This window comes from Pituophis catenifer, unplaced genomic scaffold (assembly GCF_029215685.1).
Source record: "Pituophis catenifer annectens isolate HBS135680 unplaced genomic scaffold, rPitCat1.0.hap2 SCAF_7, whole genome shotgun sequence".
Classification (NCBI taxonomy): Eukaryota; Metazoa; Chordata; class Lepidosauria; order Squamata; family Colubridae; genus Pituophis; species Pituophis catenifer.
In genome coordinates, this window is record NW_027256887.1 from 5,208,058 (window position 1) to 5,230,966 (window position 22,909).

At 40.3% G+C, this 22,909-nt stretch overlaps 1 protein-coding gene across 1 annotated transcript in view; it reads left to right on the forward strand.

Annotated features, from left to right (window-relative positions):
* NAMPT (nicotinamide phosphoribosyltransferase) overlaps nt 1–22,176 on the forward strand; it is a 28,291-nt gene extending 6,115 nt beyond the window's left edge. The window contains exons 2-11 of the mRNA XM_070946650.1: nt 2,781–2,937; nt 7,622–7,725; nt 8,170–8,298; nt 8,860–9,018; nt 10,739–10,875; nt 12,562–12,787; nt 13,739–13,858; nt 17,359–17,499; nt 17,602–17,736; nt 21,432–22,176. Of these exons, the coding sequence (XP_070802751.1) occupies nt 2,781–2,937; nt 7,622–7,725; nt 8,170–8,298; nt 8,860–9,018; nt 10,739–10,875; nt 12,562–12,787; nt 13,739–13,858; nt 17,359–17,499; nt 17,602–17,736; nt 21,432–21,545 (1,422 nt within the window). The 3' untranslated portion in view covers nt 21,546–22,176. The remainder of the gene's footprint in view (nt 1–2,780; nt 2,938–7,621; nt 7,726–8,169; nt 8,299–8,859; nt 9,019–10,738; nt 10,876–12,561; nt 12,788–13,738; nt 13,859–17,358; nt 17,500–17,601; nt 17,737–21,431) is intronic.
* The last annotated feature ends 733 nt before the right edge of the window (nt 22,177–22,909 follow it).

A 22,909-nucleotide genomic window follows, 5' to 3' on the forward strand; every position in this document is an offset into this window, starting at 1 on the left:
TCCCCAATAAATAAAGCTATTTTCTCTCTGGATGCTGCCATATTTTACTGTATAATCTTTTACCCCGGTTAGCTTATGAAAAGAGCGCTGGTAAAAACCCATAATATGTCTTAATTCATAATTTTAAATTTTACTTTTAAACACCCTGTCCCTTCCAAAGTAGATTAAAACTTAAAGACCAAAATAGTCACCATCTGCTAACAGGACAGGTGGTTATGAAAAGGGTATTGAAAAGAAGCAGCAATTTGGCATATTGGGCCCGATATTTACAGTATGTATGTATATCCTTTTAGGTTATTTCTGTAATTTTATATTGATACAAACTGACCTGTGCTTTTCCACTAATACACACCCTGATATTTAGTCAGTCTCTAGTGTTACAACTATAGGTTACATCAGAAACACAAATGTTTACCATAAGTTACAACAGTGATACAAATTAATTAAAATGCCATTTACCTTTTTATACAGAGACAAAGGGAAATCAATTTTTTGGGGGGTATATCCAACTGGTTAATATTTTCCTGAAAATTAAATCTTAAAAAAAAAAAAAGAATAGACGGGGTGAACAAAATAAATAGCAAGACCTATCTTTTATTAAATCATTCTCACATTTGCAGATTCTGGAGCCGGTGGCTGGTTTTTTTTTTTAATAGCTTTCCAAAACTGTCTAACCCAGTTTTTAAAAAGATCTAAGAGGAATGTCTGAAATAAGCTTTAAATAACACTGATGATACCTGCATGGAAAAGTCTTCCCCGCCCCAAAGGTATTTAAATCAGATTGATTGGAAATATGGACCAATCTCTAGCTTTCTTTAAGTAGAGAAACATATATATTGACTTAAGAAAACAAAACTCCAGGGGGAAATTATAAATACTGCATGAGATGTTAGATTTTGGAATTAAATGTCTATTTCAAAATGTTTTGATTTTTTTATTAAAAGTTCTCAAATAGTTTGCCTAGTTCCAAATTTACAATCAAAAGGAATAAAGCAGAATATAAGCAATTCTCTTAAAATTAATACTGGGAGAGTTAATGTTTTGGGGACAGTTGATATTAAAAGAGATGTGCTATAGATTTTTTTAAAAACTCACCAGCCAAAGATGCATAAAATATATCAGCCTTGATCTCAAGAAGGGAGGTAATTCCATAGATAGCTAGCATTTTATAAACAGAGATGCAGAGGGTTGGGCTCACACATCCCCATTGCATAATATTGAGATAGGTAGTTCTCGATTTACAACAGTTCACAGTGAACATTCAAAGTTACAAAACTGCACTGGGAAAAAAATGATTTATGACCATTTTTCACACTTACGACCGTTGCAGGATCCCCATGGACATGTGATTTTCATTCTGTGATTGACTAACGTTTATGACTGTTGCAGTATCCCGCGATGACGTAATCTCCTTTTTGTGACCCTCTGACAAGCGAAGTCAACAAGGGGGGGGGGGAACCAGATTCTCTTAACAGCCATGTTACTAATTTTAACAACTGAAGCAATTAACGAATGTGGCAAGAAAAACCGTAAAATGGGGGCAAGACCCGCTTAACAAATTTCTCACTTAGCAAGATAGATTTTGGGCTCAATTGTGGTCGTAAGTCGAGGACTACCTCTACTTAGGACCTGTTGTGACCTAGGCCCAAGTAGTGATTACCAAACAATTCAGTCCTGAACAAGAGCCTTGGTGGCGCAGCAGACTAAAGTGCTATTAAGTAGCACCAGCTGCCTGCAATTACTGCATGTTCAAATCTCACCAGGCTTAAGGTTGACTCAGCCTTCCATCCTTTCGAGGTAGGTAAAATGAGGACCCGGATTGCGGGGGCAATAAGCTGACTTTGTATAAAAAAGAACACCGCTTGGGGAGGGGGGCGAAAGCCCTACTAAGCAGGTATATACAAAAGTATGAAGGCTATTGCTTAACGCATTGTAAGCCGCCCTGAGTCTCTGGAGAAAGGACAGCATATAAATTGAACCAATAAAATAAAATAAACAAACTTATTTTATTAAAACAGCTGAGAATTTATTCATTCTCAGCTTAGTCTAAAACAAAATTCTTAATAACCAGTCCATCGGCCTTATCACCAACCTGTGATGTCTTTGGCAATCTGCCAAAGGCTTTTCTTGGTAGAAACCCCACAATGTTCAAGAGACGCTGACAAAAAGCACTGGAATAAACGTTGCTTTTCTACAAAGAACCCAACAGCTCGTTGCTCCTCTTTTAAGCCTTATTAAGGGAGTGGCCAATCATCTGTTGGCCTTACTCCCGAGTTGTCCTTTTTGCTTTAGTTGCTCTTGCCTTCTGGCAGCTCTTCACAGGTATGTACTAGGAACAGGCTCCTCCTATTCCTCTGCCTCTCTGCTGTCTGCCTCTGGAGGCTCCAGAGTCTGTGCATCACTCCCAGATGGCCCTGGGCCCATCTCGGCCTCCGACGCAGAGCCCTCGTCTGGGCCTTCCCCGGACTCCAGGACTGGCCCATTGTCCTCCCCAGCCTCCTCACTGTCCGACTCCGCTGCCAGGTCCGCAGGCTGCTGGCGGACCACAACAGGACCAGTGTGATGGTCCTAAGTAATAATAATGGCAGTGTGACCCATATTAAACACTCAAAAACAGCACCCAGGCCCTTTGTTAATACTGGATTTTAAAACGCTCGGTAAAGTAGTTAACAAAGAGAAACTCATCTTTTCTATTTTAGATGCTACCAATTTTATATCGGAACTAAATGTGTACAATGCTGTCATTTTGTGTTATGTAACTCAGGGTTATCTTCTTGTAGGTGACACATTACAAACAGTATCCACCCAACACAACCAAAGTTTATTCCTACTTTGAATGTCGTGAAAAGAAAACGGAGAACTCCAAATTAAGGAAGGTCAAATATGAGGAAACGGTTTTTTATGGATTGCAGTACACACTTAATAAATACTTACAAGGTAAGTATTTTTTTTTTTCCTCCTATATTTTCAAATGCCGACTTCCCATATTGTCGCTGTCATTCTCTGATGTCATTTCTCTGCTGGAATAAGAATAATTTTCGAAATGTCTTAGGTTGGACTTGTATCAAGGATAAGTCATAAAAGAATCCTTGAATTGTCCTTGTATGTGCACTGCACTTGGCTTTATCCTGAATTAATTGCTTAGATAAACGTAAGATCTGGACTCAATTATGTCTTAGCTTTTTAATGTTTGTTCACTCTTATAATAGCAGTTCCTAAAGTTTGAGGAGCAGCTTATTTTCCAGGTCTTCTAAAGGCTCTTAACCAGATATATTAAATTTTCATACCTGCAATACATACTTTCTGTGTTTAAGTTACATCTGTGAAGTTTCTGAAAGATGCCCTAATTAATTCATGAGCCATGAGCCGAACTTCAAAAGAAATACAGTCATTTATTAGGAGCACCATTTCGACAATATTCGGATGCAGTTAGAACTAATCCCACGTAGATTTACGTTCCCCTATGACCCTGTCTCTCCCCTCCTCTCTAGCCATGTCATAAATCACATTCTCCAATTAACCACTTTGGCTGGCTGTGAAATCCAACACCCTCCTTCTGATTGCAGTCAGGAAGAATGTATGGAATGCACTTCAGTTAGGGAAATCAATCAGCTCTATCAGTTCTCCCTCCCTCCTGCTCATGGCAACTTGAAAGCTTTGCAAGTTGACAACATCATTATGCTGTCAGGTAGTCCTCGACTTACAACAATTCATTCAGTGACTGTTCAAAGTTAGAACAGCACTGAAAAAAGGACCATTTTTCACACTTAGGACCGATGGCATCATTCCCACGATTACTTGATCAAAATTCAGACGCTTGGCAACCGGTTCACATTTATGACGGTTGCAATATCCCGGGGTCATGTGATCCCCTTTTGCGACCTTCTGATAAGGAAAGTCAGTGGGGAAGCCAGATTTACTTAACAACTGCAATGATTCATTTAACGACTGTGGTAAGAAAGGTCCCAAAATGGAGCAGAGCTCACTTAACAAATGTCTCACTTAACAACATAAATTTTGGGCTCAATTGTGGTCATACGTCAAGAACTCCCTATAGTCTGATTTCAAGGGAACTGTTTATTACATTCAGCTACTGAAATATTTGAGAAACAATGAACCAAACTCTTTTCATTTTATTATAAACTTTTGGAGGGAAAATGTTTTACATGCAAAAGTGCAAATTCATACTACTTGGGCTGTGGTATGTTGGCGTTTATGTTTAAAAATTAGTTTTGTTTCCAAATTCCAATTTTGATTCAAGTGACGTTTTATTAGCATGGTGCTTATTTTATTCTTTTGTCTTTTAAGACTTAATGGATTTGGGTAAACGAGGAAGGCTACAAGTATCTAACAAATAAAAAATATTGCTGTTATACTTCCCTTTGATAAAATATAGTACAGGAATGTGAGGTGCTTGAAAATCCTAATTTCAGGAGGATGTATTTTTAATCCAACCTAAGAAGGCATGTCTGAATTCCATCACATTATAAATTTAATGATCAATATCCAGGAATCCATTTTGAGCAACATGCTTGATTGAGTGTGGTGGTGGAATTTCAGTTCCAATTATTTCTTGGATTATTTGGCAGATAGACAAAATCAATTTTAATTGAACTTCAACCCTAGCTATAGAACAGAGATCCTTTGTGACATGTTAGGCCCGTGATGGCGAACCTGTGGCACGCAGAGTCCTCTCTGAGGGCACGCGAGCCGTCACCCAGCTCAGCTCCACCCACATGTGCATGCGCCTCCCACTGGCCAGCTGATTTTTTGGTCTCTGCTGCACAGGGGGTGGGGCGCATGCCTGGGGGAGTGGGGGGGTCACGCACGCATGCTCGTGGCGGGATGTGTGCCCCCGCACCCAGTTTTGGGCCTAGCAGGCCTCCCCCCGCGGCCCATTTTTGGTCCCAGGAGGCTGCAGGGAGGCCTACTAGGCCCAAAATGGGGCGCGGGTGGGTGTCACACGCACATTGCATAATGGGTGTGGGCACACGCGTACGCTGTCACGTGGACATGCACACACTTTCGGCACGCGACAACAAAAAGGTTAACCATCACTGTGTTAGATGATTGGCTGTGTCCAGAGTCAAGATCAGGAATGTTCCTTATTGTGTCTCCTAAATTTCTCTTCAGCTATTGATACAATTGATCAGTTATTTGGCTGAATGGAACTTGGAGGACTCATAAAATGACATTTCCCTTTGTTCCTAGAAAGTTCCAGAAAGGAAAATTAAAAAGGATTTTTCTTCATCTTGGCTGTTGACCATGTTTCTCTTAGCTTATCTCCTGTACTATGTAAGGTTATTCAGAATCTTGGGTATTCATGGTCACCTATTATGCTGCTAATAGGCAATTATTCAGCTAAGCTATTTGGGTGCTGAATCGGTGACTAATTATAGCGATAAAATTGTTATGATTGAAGATTGCTCTTAAGCAAGAGAAAAGAACAGCCTTGCACTCTTCTTAGGAAACAGTTGAACTGAAATCTGCATGTCACATGTGATAAAGTGCATTTATCTCCGAAGCTGGCCTTAAATACATCTGGAAAGCTTTTGAAAGCTGGCCTTAAAATACATATTGAAAAGCTTTTGAAAAGGGTCTGGCATCTTTAGCTGAAAAAACATATGAGGTCCCTTGTATGCAGAATCTGACGTATGTTACACATTTTCACGGATTGCCGTTCTATTTAACTGGGCATGCTTAGAATTTTTGCACCAGGGGAATTAAATAAACCAGGGGTGTCAAATTCATTTTTTTTTTTGTACCCTATGACTATCATTAAGTGTTGTACCTTATGATTCTTGACGAATGTATCTTTTCTTTTTATGTACACTGAGAACATATGCACCAAAGACAAATTCCTTGGGTGTCCAATCACACTTGGCCAATAAAGAATTCTATCTATCTATCTATCTATCTATCTATCTATCTATCTATCTATCTATCTATCTATCTATCATCTATCTACCTACCTACCTACCATCTATCTCTATCTATCTGTTGATCGATCATATCTCTCTCTCTCTCTATCATCTAACTCTATCTATCTATCTATCTATCTATCTATCTATCTATCTATTTATCTATCATCTACCTACCTACCTACCTACCTACCTACCTACCTACCAACCATCTATCTCTATCTATCTATTGATCGATCATATCTCTCTCTATCATCTATCTCTATCTATCTATCTATCTATCTATCTATCTATCTATCTATCTATCTATCTAGGCCCGTGGGCCAGATTTGGCCCGTGGGATGCTTAGATTTGGCCCACTGGAAACAGTGAAGGACTGGCCTGCGGTGCCAGCGGAAACGGAGCATGGCTGAAACAGGGCCCGGCGAGGGGGGGCACACAGCCCACTCGAGCTCTTTGAGGCCATTGCTGCCGAAAACGGAGCTCATGAGGGCTGCATGCGCCCTTCTCGAGCTCCGTTTTTGCTGGCAGAGGGTTGCAGGAAGCCGTCCCAGCCAAAAACAGAGATCGGGAGCCCGTTTTTGCTGGCAGAGCACTCGGGCCACCACCGGTGCCCCTGACATGAGTGACGTCAAGCTGGCCATGCCCCCCCCTTGGCCACGCCCCTTCGGCCCTCCTGAGATCAAACACACCCTGATGCGGCCCTCCACGAAATCGACTTTCACATCCCTGAAATAAGCATATATGCTTGGCCATGTCTGAAGTTTTTGAACAAGGAGATCTCTTTTATCTTCTTCAATAAATGAGGTGCACTTAGCATGAATTTAAAAATGATCAGGTTCTAACCATCCTTGTTCTTTTCCTGGACTACCTGCCAGCCGATAAATATTTTTACCTGGGACTTCGGCCCTATAAGCTATTTTTTAGGGTCATTCTAAATGATGCACAGTTTTAAGAGTTAAACTGTTTTTTGTTAAGGCATGTTGTACTGTTAGCCACCTTGGAAGATGTATTGGGACTGAATACAGGTGGTCCTCGACTTATGACAGTTCACTTAACGAGCGCCCGAAGTTACAACGGCAATGAAAAAAGGGACTTCTGGCCCTTTTCACACTTATAACCATTGCAGCATCCCCCATGGTCATGTGATCAAAATTCAAAGACTTGGCAATTGACTGACTCATATTTATGACGGCCGCAGTGTCCCGGGGTCACGAGATCCCCTTTTGCGACCTCCTGACAAGCAAAGTCAATGGGGAAGCCAGATTCACAACAACAACAGACTAATTTAACAACCGTAGTGATTCACTTAACAACTGCTGCAAGAAAGATTGTAAAATGGGACAAAATTCACTTAACAGATGGTCTCCCTTAGCAACAGAAGTTTTGGGCTCAATTTTGGTCGTAAGTCCAGGATTACCTGTATTTTAAAGAAACTCCTCGGGTAAAAAAAAAAAACGTGGACAAATAGGAATTGCTGTTAATTCTCTGTTTGCTAAAAGGTATGTATATGTGGCTTCCTAATTTATCTCTGGCTTCTCCAAAATCAGTAGTAGCAGAAGTAATATTTTTTTGATATATTATTTGAATTTAAAATACATACACACAATCTATATTTTCAAAACAACTTTCAGAGTATATAACTCATGTCCGACACAGACTTTCTTTGTGTATATAATACAGTTTGAATTGTTTCATAGGCAAAGTGGTAACCAAAGAGAAAATAAAGATAGCCAAAGAAGTATACAAGGAACATTTTCAAGACGATGTCTTCAATGAACCAGGATGGAACTATATTCTTGAGGTAAAAACAAATTTTGTCCCGATACTCATCGTTTGTTTGGTACTCAGTGCACAAGCTAGGATTTAGCAGTGTTGTCTGCCTTGTGACTCGCTATATCAATGACCCCCAAAGTTTTGGGGACCGGGGACCAGTTCGGTGGAGAGAGGTTTTTCTGCGGACCGAAAGGGGCGTGGTTTCACGTGCTGCCTTCATCCCGCGAATGGTGGTTTTGTTTGTTTGCGCGGCCCGGTTTCTGGCATGCCATGGCCCAGTGCCAATCCACGGACCAGGAGTTGGGGACCCCAGCACTATATTATTTCTTGGAAGCATTTCTTTTTGGTACTCAATTAATGAGTACCAAGGTACCACTGTATTTATATTAAAACCTATTTTTTATCCAGCTAAATAGATGGTAGTGTTTGAGTGTTTTCAAAACCATCCTTCTGTTTCTCTTTTACCTCATAGAAGTACGATGGCCGTCTTCCTATTGAAATAAAGGCTGTTCCCGAGGGATTTGTCATTCCCAGGGGAAATGTACTTTTCACAGTTGAAAACACGGATCCAAATTGTTACTGGCTCACAAACTGGATTGAGGTGGGTAGTGTCGAATTTTAAAATAGAGCATGGGTGATATGTAGTCATAATAACATTCCTTTCTCAGAGAGTCAAGGACATCTTGCCCTGCACCTGGAAGGCTGGAACTGGGAGGCATCTCCAGTTGGGACAGTGCTTTGATTGGACCATATGATGGATTTGTGGGTGCTGTGCAGGGACTTTTCTTTGGGTGGAGAAAACCTGGAAACTTTCAGATTCGGGTTTTCCCAGATGTGTCAATAGGACATCGCTAATAAAATGGAACTTTGAGGAACCTCAAGCCTCGGAGTTTTCTTTTGTTGGGAGTGTTACTTGAAACCCTGACATCTAAGTGTTATTGTTATTGCAGACAAATGGAAGTCCATTCTCTTCTTCAAAAACCAACTGTAGTCATAAATTGAGTACTACCTCTGTGTGTGTGTGTTTGTGTATGTGCATTCTTTTGACAGCAAACATCAGAATTTCATTTTTTTAATGTGTGCCAATGTGCTCACAGGAAAAAAAAAAGTGACGAACAAGGTTATCTAATCTTATTGATGGTGTACCTTATTCTTTTGCTAGACAATTCTTGTTCAGTCATGGTATCCCATCACAGTAGCTACAAATTCCAGGGAACAGAAGAAGATACTGGCAAAATACTTGTTGGAAACCTCAGGCAGCTTAGAAGGACTGGAATACAAGCTTCACGACTTCGGTTACAGAGGGGTGTCTTCGCAAGAGGTAACGTTCTCGATTACTTAACTTACCGTATTTTTCGGAGTATAAGACGCACCTCCCCCCCCAAAAGTGGGTGAAAATATAGGTGTGTCTTATAGATCAAATACGGACATTTTTGGCTTCCTAAACCCTCCGTGCATCGCATTTTCATCCCTGGTCCCCAGAAGCACTCTGCAGTGTTCCACACGGCCCGTTTTCATGAAAAACGGACCTGTTTTTGGGCTCCCAAGTCCTCCGTGCATCGTGTTTTCGCCCTCCCCAGTTCCTAGAAGCACTCTGCAGTGCTCTGCACACCCCGTTTTAGCCAAAAACATGCCCATTTTTGGCCTGCAGAGCTTCTGGGGGCCAGGGAGGGCGAAAATCTGACGCGCGGAGGCTAAAACCTATTTTTTTGTTCTTGTTTTCCTCCCGTAAATTTAGGTGCATCTTATAGTCCGATGCGTCTTATAGCCCAAAAAATACGGTAGCTTGAAAACATTGCTATACCACTTGGCATGGAGAATCCTCAGAGGGTTTACAACACCGCCGTAACAATTTAAGCCCTAAATTAAAGCTCTGGAATAATGATGTTCATGAAAACGTGGCCTAAAAAGTGGCAGCATGTAAGAGAATGTAATGAATTCCAGCCCTGGGAATGAAAAGCTACAGGAAAAAGTTAAGAAGCTAAGATAGCAGGACTTGTTTAAAAATATGGGAGAATAATTGCTGAAAAGACACCAAGCGAACATCCCTGGACAGATATTCCAAAATCCAGGATATACAGCTAGTCCTCGACTTACAACAGTTCATTTAGTGACCATTCAAAGTTACAACATCACTGAAAAAAGTGACTTGCTGCCGTTTTCGCGCTCACGGCCATCGCAGGATCCCCGCGGTCGCGTGATCCAAATATAAGCGCTTGGCAACTGACACATATTTATGACCGCTGCAGTGTCCATGGGTCATGGGATCCCCTTTTGCGACCTTCTGACAAAAGTCAATGGGGAAGCCAGATTCACTTAACAACCGCGTTACTAATTTTAACAGCTGCAGGGATTCACTTAAGGACTGTGGCGAGAAAGGTCATAAAATGAGGCAAAGTCCACTGTCTCTCTTAGCAACATAAATCTGTTCTCGGCCATTTGCTGAATCTCCGAATAGAGCAGCCCGTTTATTTATTATAATTATTTAGAAATTTTATTAATTATAATTATTTTAGAAATTTTATATTGCCGCCGACTCACACCTGGCAACTGTGTAAGGTGATATTCGGTTATACGCAGGTAGTCGTCACATTAGGACTACAACCCAAATGTTCTGTTAAGGCAGTTATTAAGTGAGCTTTTACAACCTTTTTGCCACCATTGTTAAGCGAATCACTGCAGGTGTGAAGTGAATTATGCTGTCGTTAAGCGAATCTTGCTTCCCCCATTGACTTACTACTTATCGGAAACCGGCTGGGAAGGTTACAAAAGGGAATCGCGTGGCCCCGGGATACTGCAACCGGACACAGTCGCCAAGTGTCCAAATTTTGATCACATGACCACAATGGCCATAAGTGGGAGAACCGGTCATAAGTCGCTTTTTTTTCGCTGCCCTTGTAACTTCGAACAGTCACTGAGCAAACGGTTGTAAGTCGAAGACTCTCTGAATTGCCTTTTTAGATGTATGTTGTAAAACCGGAGAAAGGATTGCTGAATTTGACTCAAGCGTACATTAAAACAGAAACCATTATTTTCCCCAGACTGCAGGAATCGGAGCTTCGGCGCATTTGGTGAACTTCAAAGGCACGGATACCGTAGCAGGAATTGTTTTAATTAAGAAATATTACGGCACAAAAGACCCTGTCCCAGGTTATTCCATTCCAGCTGCTGAACACAGGTCTGTGTTTGTTTTATTGATATTCAATATAGCAGCCTATTCTTTTGGTTATCCTTATCAGCTGACAACCATGACCAGGATAAGTGAGAATCTCCATAGACATAATAGACAAGGACTATCCTCCCTCCCTCTCTCCTTCTCCATCTATCTATTTATCCATCTTTCTATCTGTATCTCTCTCTCTCTCTGTCTATGTCTCCATCTATTTATCTATCGGGATACTCTCTGTCTATGTCTCTATCTATCTATCTATCTATCTATCTATCTATCTATCTATCTATCTCTGTCTCACATTTGTATCTCTCTCTCTCTCTCTCTCTCTATATATATATATATATATATATATAGAAGTAAGAAGTAAGAAAATTTATATATATATATATATATATATATATATATATATATATATATATATATATATATATATCTGTCTCTCTCATCAGTATCTCTCGCCCTATCTATATCTCTCGCATCTGTATTGCTCTCTCTATCCATCCATATCTATCATTTATATCATCCATCATCTCTGTCTGTCTGTCTGTCTGTCTGTCTGTCTGTCTATCATTCCATCTCTCTCTCTCTCTCTCTCTCTCTCTCTCTCTGTCTCACATTTGCATCTGTCTCTCCCTATCTATCTTTATCTCTCTTGCATCTGTATTGCTCTCTCTCTCTCTCCATCCATCCATCTATCATTTATATCATCCATCTATCTATCTATCTATCTATCTATCTATCTATCTATCTATCTATCTATCTATCTCATCCCTATTTCTTTCTCTCCCTATCTTTGTCTGTCTCTATCTAGCCACACACCACAGAATCACCACACATGCCACATAGTTGCAGTTCATCAGCAATTCTGATGCCAACCAATAATTTCTAGCAGCATTCAGTTTATTTGCAGCTTTTATTTGATGTGTTATAATTTCATTAAAAACTAATGAAAAATTCAATTTCTTGAATTAATTCATGCCGACATCTTACATTTGCATTCTCAGCTCCTTTTGGGAATCGATCATCACTTACACATAATTTATAATAAAAAATAATATTGTTTTCATTTCAAATGCATCAGTGCCCTGTTTTGGGATTATTATTATTTTTAATAAAAAAATTTATGGATAGAGTATTAGTCCATCATTTCCTTTGATTCAAGGGCTCCATTTTTCTAATTAGGTTCATTTGAGACTCTTCATCATTAAGTTCTTTTGGGAAATCAATACTACTCTAACAAAATTGATGATTTAAGTATAATTAATCCATCTACACGGGGGCCAGTTGCTTGAGATAGGAGTGATAGAAAACTTCCATAAGGCAGTGAAGAAGATTTTTAACACTTTCACATGAATGAAAACATTGTCTAAACTTGCTCCAAGAAAAAAACAACTACCACTGTTTGCTACCTAAATCAGGGGTCTCCAACCTTGGCAACTTTAAGACTTGTGGACTTCAACTCCCAGAATTCCTCAGTCAGCTTTAAGACTTATGGACTTCAACTCCCAGAATTCCTCAGCCAGCTTTAAGACTTGTGGACTTCAACTCCCAGAATTCTGGGAATTGAAGTCCACAAGTCTTAAAGTTGCCGAGGTTGGAGACCCCTGACCTAAAGGACTTTTGATCACAAGCAGAAATATACGAAAGGATATAAATGTCTCCGAATTTAATCAACACCTCCTCTTCTTCCAGTACTATAACAGCTTGGGGGAAAGACCACGAAAAAGATGCTTTCAAACATATTGTGACCCATTTCTCTTCAGTGCCTGTGTCTGTGGTCAGTGACAGTTACGACATTTACAATGCTTGCGAACAAATCTGGGGTGAGGATTTAAGGCATTTGATTGAGTCGAGAAGTGCAGAAGCTCCTCTGATTATCCGGCCAGATTCCGGAAATCCTCTGGACACCGTGCTGAAGGTAAGGGCTCGGAGTTAAAGATTTTCAAAATTGCAGAGTAAAATCAATTATTGCTAAATCACTAATTCAGCGCAGGCCGCTTAGCTCCTTCAACCAGACTTCTTCGCGCCCCCCACCCCAATTTTATTGATTTTTTTTTTTATTGATTACATTGTTTAGCGCTTAATAAACATCGTGTTGTCTGGATATTTAATTTGCTTAACAATTCTGATTATATATAACCTTGTTGCTGGTATCTTTAAGATTAATATTGACTGTTTCCCTATGACTATCATTAAGTGTTGTACCTTATGATTCTTGATGAATGTATCTTTTCTTTTATGTACACTGAGAGCGTATGCACCAAGACAAATTCCTTGTGTGTCCAATCACACTTGGCCAATAAAGAATTCTATTCTATTCTATTCTATTCTATTCTATTCTATTCTATTCTATTCTATTCTATTCTATTCTATTCTATTCTATTCTATATTCTTAATCTCCGTCCCTTTTTTCCAACCACCGGTAAAATAGATTCCATGTTTGATAGTATTCTGTGTCTTCTTTCTGCTGAAGTTTCAATGTCAATCTGTCCATGTCTGCGCAGACTAGTATCTTCTTCATTATCTCTTCGTCTCGCGGTGTTTCTTCATTTTTTACAATATTGTGCGAATATAATCCTCGCTGCTGTTACAGCATGTAATACTAAATACATACTTTTCTTATCTAATTTTTCTGATATTATTATACCTAATTAAAAACAATTCAGGTTTAAAATCTACATGGTTCCCTATCATGTTTTCTAGCCACCTGTGTATGCTGAAGCAAGTTTTAATCCAAAAGTTCCTTCCGGAATAATTTTAATAAAAGCGACTGGATTTGAATTTTTCTTCCTTTAAAATCTTTTTGTTATATAACTTCTGTTTTAAATTCATTATCCTCCTGGTTCTCTCTCTCTCTCTCTCTCTTTAGGTTTTGGAAATTTTAGGAAAGAAGTTCCCCATTACAGAAAATTCAAAAGGTTATAAAGTGTTGCCACCTTACCTCAGAATTATTCAAGGAGACGGTGTGGATATCAACACATTGCAAGAGGTGTGACTTTCCTGATTAATTTTGTGGCCGTGGCTGCTCCATCACGGGAGGCTTTTTAAAAAGAGACTGGACATCCCCTTGTCCAGAATGGTATAGGGTCTCCTGCGTTGAACAGGGTTGGACTAGAAGACCTCCAAGGTCCCTTCCAACTCTATTATTCTGTTAATTTCTAGATAAGTACTTCAGTTACCTTCTAACACAGGCACCATTAAAAACAACCATACCTTAATTGGCGGCTCTGCTCTCAAATTTGTCTATACAGAATGTTAAAAGTCTTGAGAAATATTTCTCTTTGTCCCCTAAAGTTTCAATAGAAAAATACATTATTTCTTAATAGCACAGTGCTTCCAAAGGTGTATTTTGCACCGAAATGGTTGAAACTAAAACCTAAAATTGCTCTAGTTGCCTTTTTCCCTCCTTTTTTTTCCCTGTCACCGGCAATTTCCCCTTCAATTTTCAATCCTTTGCCAGTGCTGAGGGTTTTTTTTTTTTTTTTGGCAATTCAGGAGATATTCAGTTGGTACAGAAACTTTACGAGATCCCACGCGTAGCATGAAATCTTACAAAATCTCGCCACATCCTCTTTGCTGTAAATTTCAGGAAGTAGAAACTCCCTGTTGTGGCTCGCCAAGCGGCCAGCGGATCTGGCAGCAGATTCAGACAGTGAGGAGGTTGGGGAGGAACATGGGCCAGCCCTGGAGTCTGGGGAAGGTTCTGACAAGGGCTCTGCGTTGGAGGCAGAGAGGGGGCCAGGGCCGTCTGACAGTTGTCAGCTGCCTTCGGAGTCAGACATCAGTGAGGCAGAAGAACAGCTGGAGCCTGTTCCCAGTGTGCGCATGCGCAGAGCTGCTAGGAGAAGGGAACAGCTAAGGAATAAGGGTCAGCTCAGGAGTAAAGCCAAAGGTGGATGGTGAATGGTCCCTCCCATAGGGAATAAAGAGGAGCGAAGGGGAGGGATGTTTGTAGGAAACAATTAGTTCGCTTAATTGTGTTGTGACTCCTTGCCATGTTTTGAAGATATCAGCCTGGCCACTCTCCAAGCCTGATAAAAGTCGGTAATTGTGAACTATCTTTGAAAGACTGTGGGAGAGGAAAGAGGAAAGACATTGCTGGGGAGGAATTCACTGTAAATTAAATAAAAGGGGTTTATTGGGACGAGGACTCGGTTTCGTGCTGCTACGGAAGCCTAGGTCAGAACACACATACATACACCCAAAAAAACCCACCAGGCATGGTTGAACTCACTTGAGGACAAGACGGTGCCCCACGACCCTCTGCCCGAGGTCACCATCTTAACCCCATGATGCTTTTCGATGATCTTGTTCAGGGTGTAACTTGACATGTACAAAATGTTACTTAACCTTGAACAGATGCCTTTCAAAGGAAAACCACAGGTTTCCCCTTGGTTGTCTTTTTAGCCGGGGGGGGGGGGGGGCGAAAGGACTTGCATTTTCAAAAATTTCTGGGCGTTGTCATAAAAAGAGGACCTCACTTGGAGCGCTCACATTGCAGCGCTGGTCAAAAGGGCCCAGCAGAGATTATACTACCCTGTTTCCCCAAAAATAAGACCCAACCGGAAAATAAGTCCTAGCATGATTTTTCAGGATGCTCGTAATATAAGCCCTACCTCCGAAATAAACCCCAGTTAAGATTGTCAGCCAGATGGAGGCATTTAGTACCGTATTTCCCCCCCAAAATAAGACCTAACCAGAAAATGCATCTTTTGGTGCAAAAATAAGACCCGGTCTTATTTTTGGGGAAACACGGTACCTGAGTTTTCTCAGGGAACAACAACTGAATGAAAAATTGCTGGTGACCTCCTACTGCTGCACCATAGAGAGTATTTTAACTTACTGCACCTATGTATGATTTGCCAATTGCATACGGGCAGATGGGACAGCGCTCCAGAAGGTTAACGTCATTGCCCAGAGGATCATTCATTGCCCCCTCCCCTCCTTGGAAGAGCTTTATAGCTCCCGCTGTCTTAAGAAAGTTCAAAACATTCTTAAAGATCCATCTCATCCTGGGCACCCTTTTTTTTTTCTTTTTTTCTTTTTTTTATTTGAACTATTACCATTTGGCAGACGGTACAGGATAATAAAAACAAAGACAAATAGGCTGAAAAACAGCTTCTATCCCAGGGCAGTAACTATTTTGAATTCTACTGGATAGTGCAATATTGATGTAGTATCGGGGATTTTCAATTCAGTTGTATAGAACGTGAAGGATGTGTGTCTTTGTTTTATTTTTATAGTTTTTTTATGTATGATGTACACTGAAGATGGCATTTAATTTCGTGGTACGAGGTGCAATGACAAAATAAAGTAAACGAAACTAAAATCGTTTCCGGTGGTTTGGATTATGTATGTAAGAAGATAGATGGATGGAAAGGATTGTCTTGCGCAAACGTGACCTCTCCAGGTTGAATAACAACCAAGAGTAGATTACACCACTGGATGTCTCCATTGGGGCTACCCACTCAGGATCAATCCAGGGTCGCCCCCCACCCCAATTTATTTTAAGCAGATTTTTTTCTTCTTAAACCTGGGACACCAACAGAACTTTCAGCCATGCTGTTTTCTTTTATTATGAATTTTACCTGGCCCTCTGAGGATTTTTTTTCCCCCAGTTAAAAAACTGGTCCCCCCCCCCCCATGTTTAACAAGGGGACAGTAAAAGGCAAAACCAGAAAAGCAACATTTACCTTGCCCAAAGAAGAGGGAGTCAAAGCTATTCTCCAAAGCACCTGAGGGCAGGACAAGAAGCAATGGGTGGAAACTAATCAAGGGGAGAAGCAACTTAGAACTAAGGAGAAATTTCCTGACAGTTGGAACAATTAATCAGTGGAACAACTTGCCTCCAGAAGTTGTGAATGCTCCAACACTGGAAGTTTTAAAGAAGATGTTGGATAGCCATTTGTCTGAAGTGGTGTAGGGTTTCCTGCCTAAGCGGGGTTGGACTAGAAGACCTCCAAGGTCCCTTCCAACTCTGTTACAAGATTCTACTAAGATAGCCTAACAATGTAGCGTTAATTCATCTTCTCAAGTTTCCTGCCTGAGAGGACTGACACACATTTCAAGGACTTGTTTTCTGACTATTTGTAGGGAGGTCCAGAACTCTTCTTAAAATTCCAGAGGTGCTCAGAACTTCCAAAATATATTTTTTTTTAAAAAAAAATGTATCATATGGGTTGGAAGACTGTTAACAGTAGATTCTCTAGCTATTCCAGAATATTTCTTAACAAGGATCCAGACAGGATTCTGTCAATTTTTTTTTTTTTCATTTTGTGGAGAAATGTAACTTCCCCCAAAAAAAATCCAAAAACGGCCTTATGCAATTTTTGCGAAGCAACATAACGTAACAGAAACAGCCTTCGTTTTGGTAACCCAACGTTTTGAAAAAGTCAAGTCACTGCCTGTAGATTATGAGGCATAGGCTTAATTTAAAATCTGTTACCTTGGCTGGCGCGATGCTTAAAAGCGTTTTCTATCGTTTTCCAGATTGTGGAGGGCATGAAAAAGCAGAAATGGAGCATTGAAAACATTGCCTTCGGCTCGGGTGGAGCCCTTCTGCAGAAATTAACCAGAGATCTCTTGAACTGCTCATTCAAATGCAGTTACGTGGTTACTAATGGCCTCGGGGTATGTTCTCTAAATGTAATCTTTACTTGAGAGGGGGGAGGGAAAGGGGGATTCACCGAAATCAGCGTGGGTGTTTGAATTCCTTTTAACTTTGACTTCCAGGTGAATGTCTTCAAAGATCCCGTTGCCGATCCCAACAAACGGTCAAAGAAAGGAAGGTTGTCCTTACACAGAACGCCGAACGGAGATTTCGTCACGCTAGAAGAAGGCAAAGGGGATCTAGAAGAATATGGACAGGTAACGTAAATGCTTCACTTTCCTTTGTGGGCTCAAGGGAATGGGGATGAATTGCCTTGTGATGGGGGTTTTAGAGCAGAAACACAAACAGGTTTGCGTTCTCCAATAATTGGTAAGCTGCCCAGGGTCACTTGTCAGGCTTCGAGGTCGTCTCAAATAAATTGTATTTCAAACAAAGTCTTTAATGAAAACTCCCATTTATTAAGCACGACATTCTAACTCCGACTCCATTGCAGCCAACACTGACTTCCAGACCCAAAACCCTCCCTTTCCGTTCCCCACTCCCCTGCACTCATTGGCCATCTTCCAAGTCACTCTACCCCTAATCTACTGCTCCAGCTCAAAGGAATTTCCCCCCTCCCATCCCATCTCCTAGGGGATATTATCTCCAGGGAAAATAAGTAGGTGAAAAGTCAAACGTCCCTTTCCAGACGCCTCCGCTTCTCCTTCTTATGTCAGCACTAGAGTAAATGCAGCTTGAAGTGCTGACAGTCACCTTGTAGCGGAGATGAGCGGCAGGAAAATTTAATAAATAACTAAAAATTATTATAAGCATCATCATCATCAATACATCAAGAAATTGCAGCTTCCTGCTATAACACCAGCGGAACTACAAAAGACTGTGCTACTCGGAACATCGTACATTTTAAGAAGAAACTTGGTTGATACCTAGGATGCTGACAGCAACCCGTATCAACCATCAGCGCCAGTCAATAATATTTGTGATACATTTTTAAATATTCAGTTGACTGAGTTTCATGTTTAATGAATAAATGTTTATTATAATTATAATAACAGCAATAATAACAATAATAGTAATAATATGATGATGATGACAACTTGACATGGTCATGGCTTAAGATGGGAACCATCAAGAAAGAAACGGAAGGTTTAATACTTGCTGCTCAAGAACAAGAACTACAAACTAATGCCATGAAAGCAAAGATACAAAAATCCACCGACAATCCAAACTGCCGACTTTGCAACAACAAAGTCGAAACTGTTTCACATTTAATATGTGAATGCAGCAAAATCGCACAAACTGATTACAAAGCTAAACACGACCGAGTTGCTTAAATTAATCCGCCGGTCATTATGTAAAAAATACGACTTGCCTGTATCCAAAAAGTCACGGGAACATAAAGTGGAAAAAGTTATAGAAAATGAGAAGGTGAAGATCTTGTGGGACTTTCGAATACAGGCAGATCGTCACTTGGAACACAACACGCCAGATATCACAGTTGTTGAAAACCGAAACGTACAATTTATTGACATCGCGGTACCAGGAGATGCCAGAGTCGAAGAAAAAGAACTGGAAAAAAATCATGAAATATCGCGACCTGGCCATAAAAACTACACGGCTATGGATGAAAGATGTAACAGTGATACCCATTGTCATCGGGGCACTTAGTACCATGTCCAAGAATTTTATAAGATACATCAGCAAATTGCAGCTTCCTGCAATAACACCAGCAGAACTTCAAAAAACTGTGCTACTTGGGACATTGTACATCTTAAGAAGGTACTTGGTTGATCCCTAGGACGCTGGCAGCAACCCGTGTCAACCATTAGCACCAGTCAATGGTATTTGTGATGCATTTTTGAATGTTCAGTTGACTGAGTTTCATGTTTAATGAATAAAGTAAATAATAATAATAAATAATAATAATGTGTCACAAATACATTTTATTGGTGCTAATGGTTGATACGGGTTGCTGCCAGCGTCCTAGGTATCAACCAAGTACCTTCTTAAGATGTACGATGTTCCAAGTAGCAGGTTTTTTTGCAGTTCCGCTGGTGTTATTGCAGGAAGCTGCAATTTGTTGATGTATCTTATAAAATTCTTGGACATGGTACCAAGTGCCCCAATGACAATGGGTATCACTGTTACATGTTTCATCCATAGCCGTGTAGTTTCGATGGCCAGGTTGCGATATTGCGTGATTTTCTTTCCAGTTCTTTTTCTTCGACTCTGGCATCTCCTGGTACAGCAATACCAACAAACTGTACACTTTGGCCCTTGAAAACTGTGATATCTGCCATGTTATGTTCCAAATGACACATTTTTAAATGTTCAGTTGGGTTGAGTTTCATATTTAATGAATAAAGTATAATAATAATATGATTGGAATGCCGAACAAGAAATTAAAATGGTCACAGAAACAGCAGTGTGAAAGTTTAATGTTTAATGAATAAAAGATAATAACAACAACAACAACAACAACAACAACAACAACAGGCACTTGGTCCACAACACACCTGACATAACAATAGTTGAAAAGAAAAAAGTATGGTTCATTGACATTGCAATACCTGGTGATGCACGGATTGAAGATAAGCAGCAAGAAAAAATCACAAAGTACCGGGACTTGCAAATTGAAGTTGAGCGACTGTGGAAAAAGAAATCGTGTGTTGTCCCGATTGTAATTGGAGCCCTTGGAGCAATACCCAAAGGGCTACCCCGCTATTTAGAAATTCTAAAATTGCCGGACTTGAACATTTTGACTCTACAAAAAACCACCTTACTCGGAACAGCTTACATCCTCCGACGATACCTTAACAGTTCCTAGGTCCTTGGTTAGGACTCGAGTTGCTGAGCTATTAACCAGCCTCAAAGGTTGTGAATCTCACTAAAGATTAACCAATAATAATCATAATCATAATAATTCTAAAATACAAATCAATGGAAAGTCTGTAGAGATTCTCAGTCATCCAGGTCATGGTTATCCCAAAGGTGCTTTTTCGGGAGGCAACTCTACCAACTTTTAGCTCTTCAATTTGGGATGAAGACCCTTGGAATGGTGTGGGAGTAGGAATGGATTTCCAGAGAAAACAAATTGCAGACTACAGGAACGAGGAGCACTACTCGGGTGACCCTGAGGACACAGATAAACCTCCAAGTGTTTTCAATAGCCCTCTAAAACAGGGGTGTCACACTCAAGGCCCGGGGGCCAGATCCGGCCTGCGGGGTGCTTAGATGTGGCTCATGGTGCTGCCCTGGAAACAGCGAACGACCGGCCCGTGGTGCCTCTGCCAGCAAAAACGGAACTTGGGAGGGCCGCAATGCGGCCCTCCAGAGCTCTGTATTTGCTGGCAGAGAGTTGCAGGAGACCGTCGCAGCCAAAAACGGAGCTTGGGAGCCCATTTTCGCTGGCAGACACTCGGGCCGCCACAGGCACCCCCGACACAAGTGAGGTCAAGCTGGCCACGCCTACCTCCCCCCCCCCCGAGGTCAAACAAAACCCTGATGCGACCCTCAATGAACAAACAATGTAGGCTGGTGACCCCCAGGAGGAGGGCCTTCTCTGTGGGGGCACCCATCATCTGGAACCAACTGCCCCCAGAGATAGAGAATTCAAGACCTCGGTGCCTTCCGCCGTGCCCTTAAAACTTTCTTTTTTCAGCAAGCCGGGCTGGCTTAACACTTTTAAATGTTTTTAACTGGTTTATCACTGTTTTTTAATTACGGGGCCAAATTTATATATATCATTTTAATAGTATTTTAATGTTTGTAGTTTATGTTTTTATTTGGCTGTACACCACCCTGAGTCCTCAGGGAGAAGGGCGGTATATAAATTTGATATAAAATAAAAAAAAAACTTGAGTTTAATTTTTTAAGTCACTTAAATTTTTTGGTAGATGGCTGTATTATTTTTTTACTAAAGCCATAACAAATGGTTTGCATTCATTTGCAGGACCTCCTTCACACGGTGTTTAAAAACGGCGTAGTAACGAAGATGTACTCGTTCGACGAAATCAGAGAAAATGCCAAGTTGAAGACAAATGAACTTTCCACGGCGTCTCACTAAAGTTTCATTCCATGTTGGTATATGTGCAACAATTATGTACTGATATTGGTTTCTTGTAGAGATCTGTGTGTTTGTGTTTGCCACATCCTAGCCGAATTATTTGTTGGTTTATGGACATCAGTGCCCTATTATGTTTTTCCTCTTTAATTTTTGGCCAGTCTAAAATTGAAATATTTACAGCCGAAAAACCTGATCCGTGTTAATTTTAGAGTCCTTTTGCTAGTTGGGATTCCATCCAGTCCGGATCTCAATGAGAACAGTGATGAGATGTTTTATAAATAAATAAATGAATATATATATAGATATATATATATATATATAGATATATATATATATATAGTAGCATATCGCAAAAAGATTTACCGAATAGTATCATCGCTTTATGTTTATAATTAACTTGTATTTTTGTACAAAACGGAGATTGTGTAAAATATATTTAAAAGTTTCAATAATTCCGTCTTTCCAACTTTTTTCGTGATTTTTACGAGCACAGACTTTCAAGGAAATAACCGGGGGTGGGTGGGGAAGAAAACTCACTGCCTTTTTTTTTTTTTTTTTTTTTGTCCATCGATCAGCAAATAAAACATGGCCTTAAATTTTATCGTGAAAACTTGTCCTGTTTTGGAAGTTTTAATCAGAATAGCTCGCTCACAACTCCGGGGGGGGGGGGGAGGGATGGACCCAGTCTCGGATTGTTCTGCCATTAAAAGCCAGATTTTTTGTGTGTGCGTATCCACCGAATTTGTGTATCCACCGAAAAGGTCTGATAACGTGACTTCTATAAATGCAAAACTTTTGTTTTAAGAGGAGGAGATAAATATTCACGGAATGCCAGATAACGAGTCATTTATTGTTGCAATATATATATATATTGCCAAGTTTGTCTCTCTCTCTCTCTCTCTCTCTCTCTCTCTCCAAACAGGGAACGCACACTTGAATTCGATGTAAAATCCGGTTGAAATTCAACCGTAAAGCTAAGAAATCACCTTCCAACCTCCCAGACAGATGTGTTAAATACTGTTAGGGACAGGTGTGCAAACGGTTATATTAATTCCGATTTTATTTCCCCCCCCCCCCCCCATACAAACGACAAAACGAAAATACTGGATTGAAATAGTGCACTTTTTTTTTTTTTGTATTTTGTATTTTGGTTTTGCTCTCTCTCTTTTTTTTTCTTTATCAGACTGGATGTTAAATTGTATAGATGTCTTAAATATTTCTTTTTTGTTAAATAATTCTAATAAAACATTGTTCTAGCCAAACTGTTTTTATACTGCTAGCTTTCCCTAAAAAAAAAAGAGAGAACATTAGGCAGAGGTTTAAGCATTTAAAAAAACAACAACTTTAAATGCAATGAATGAGGT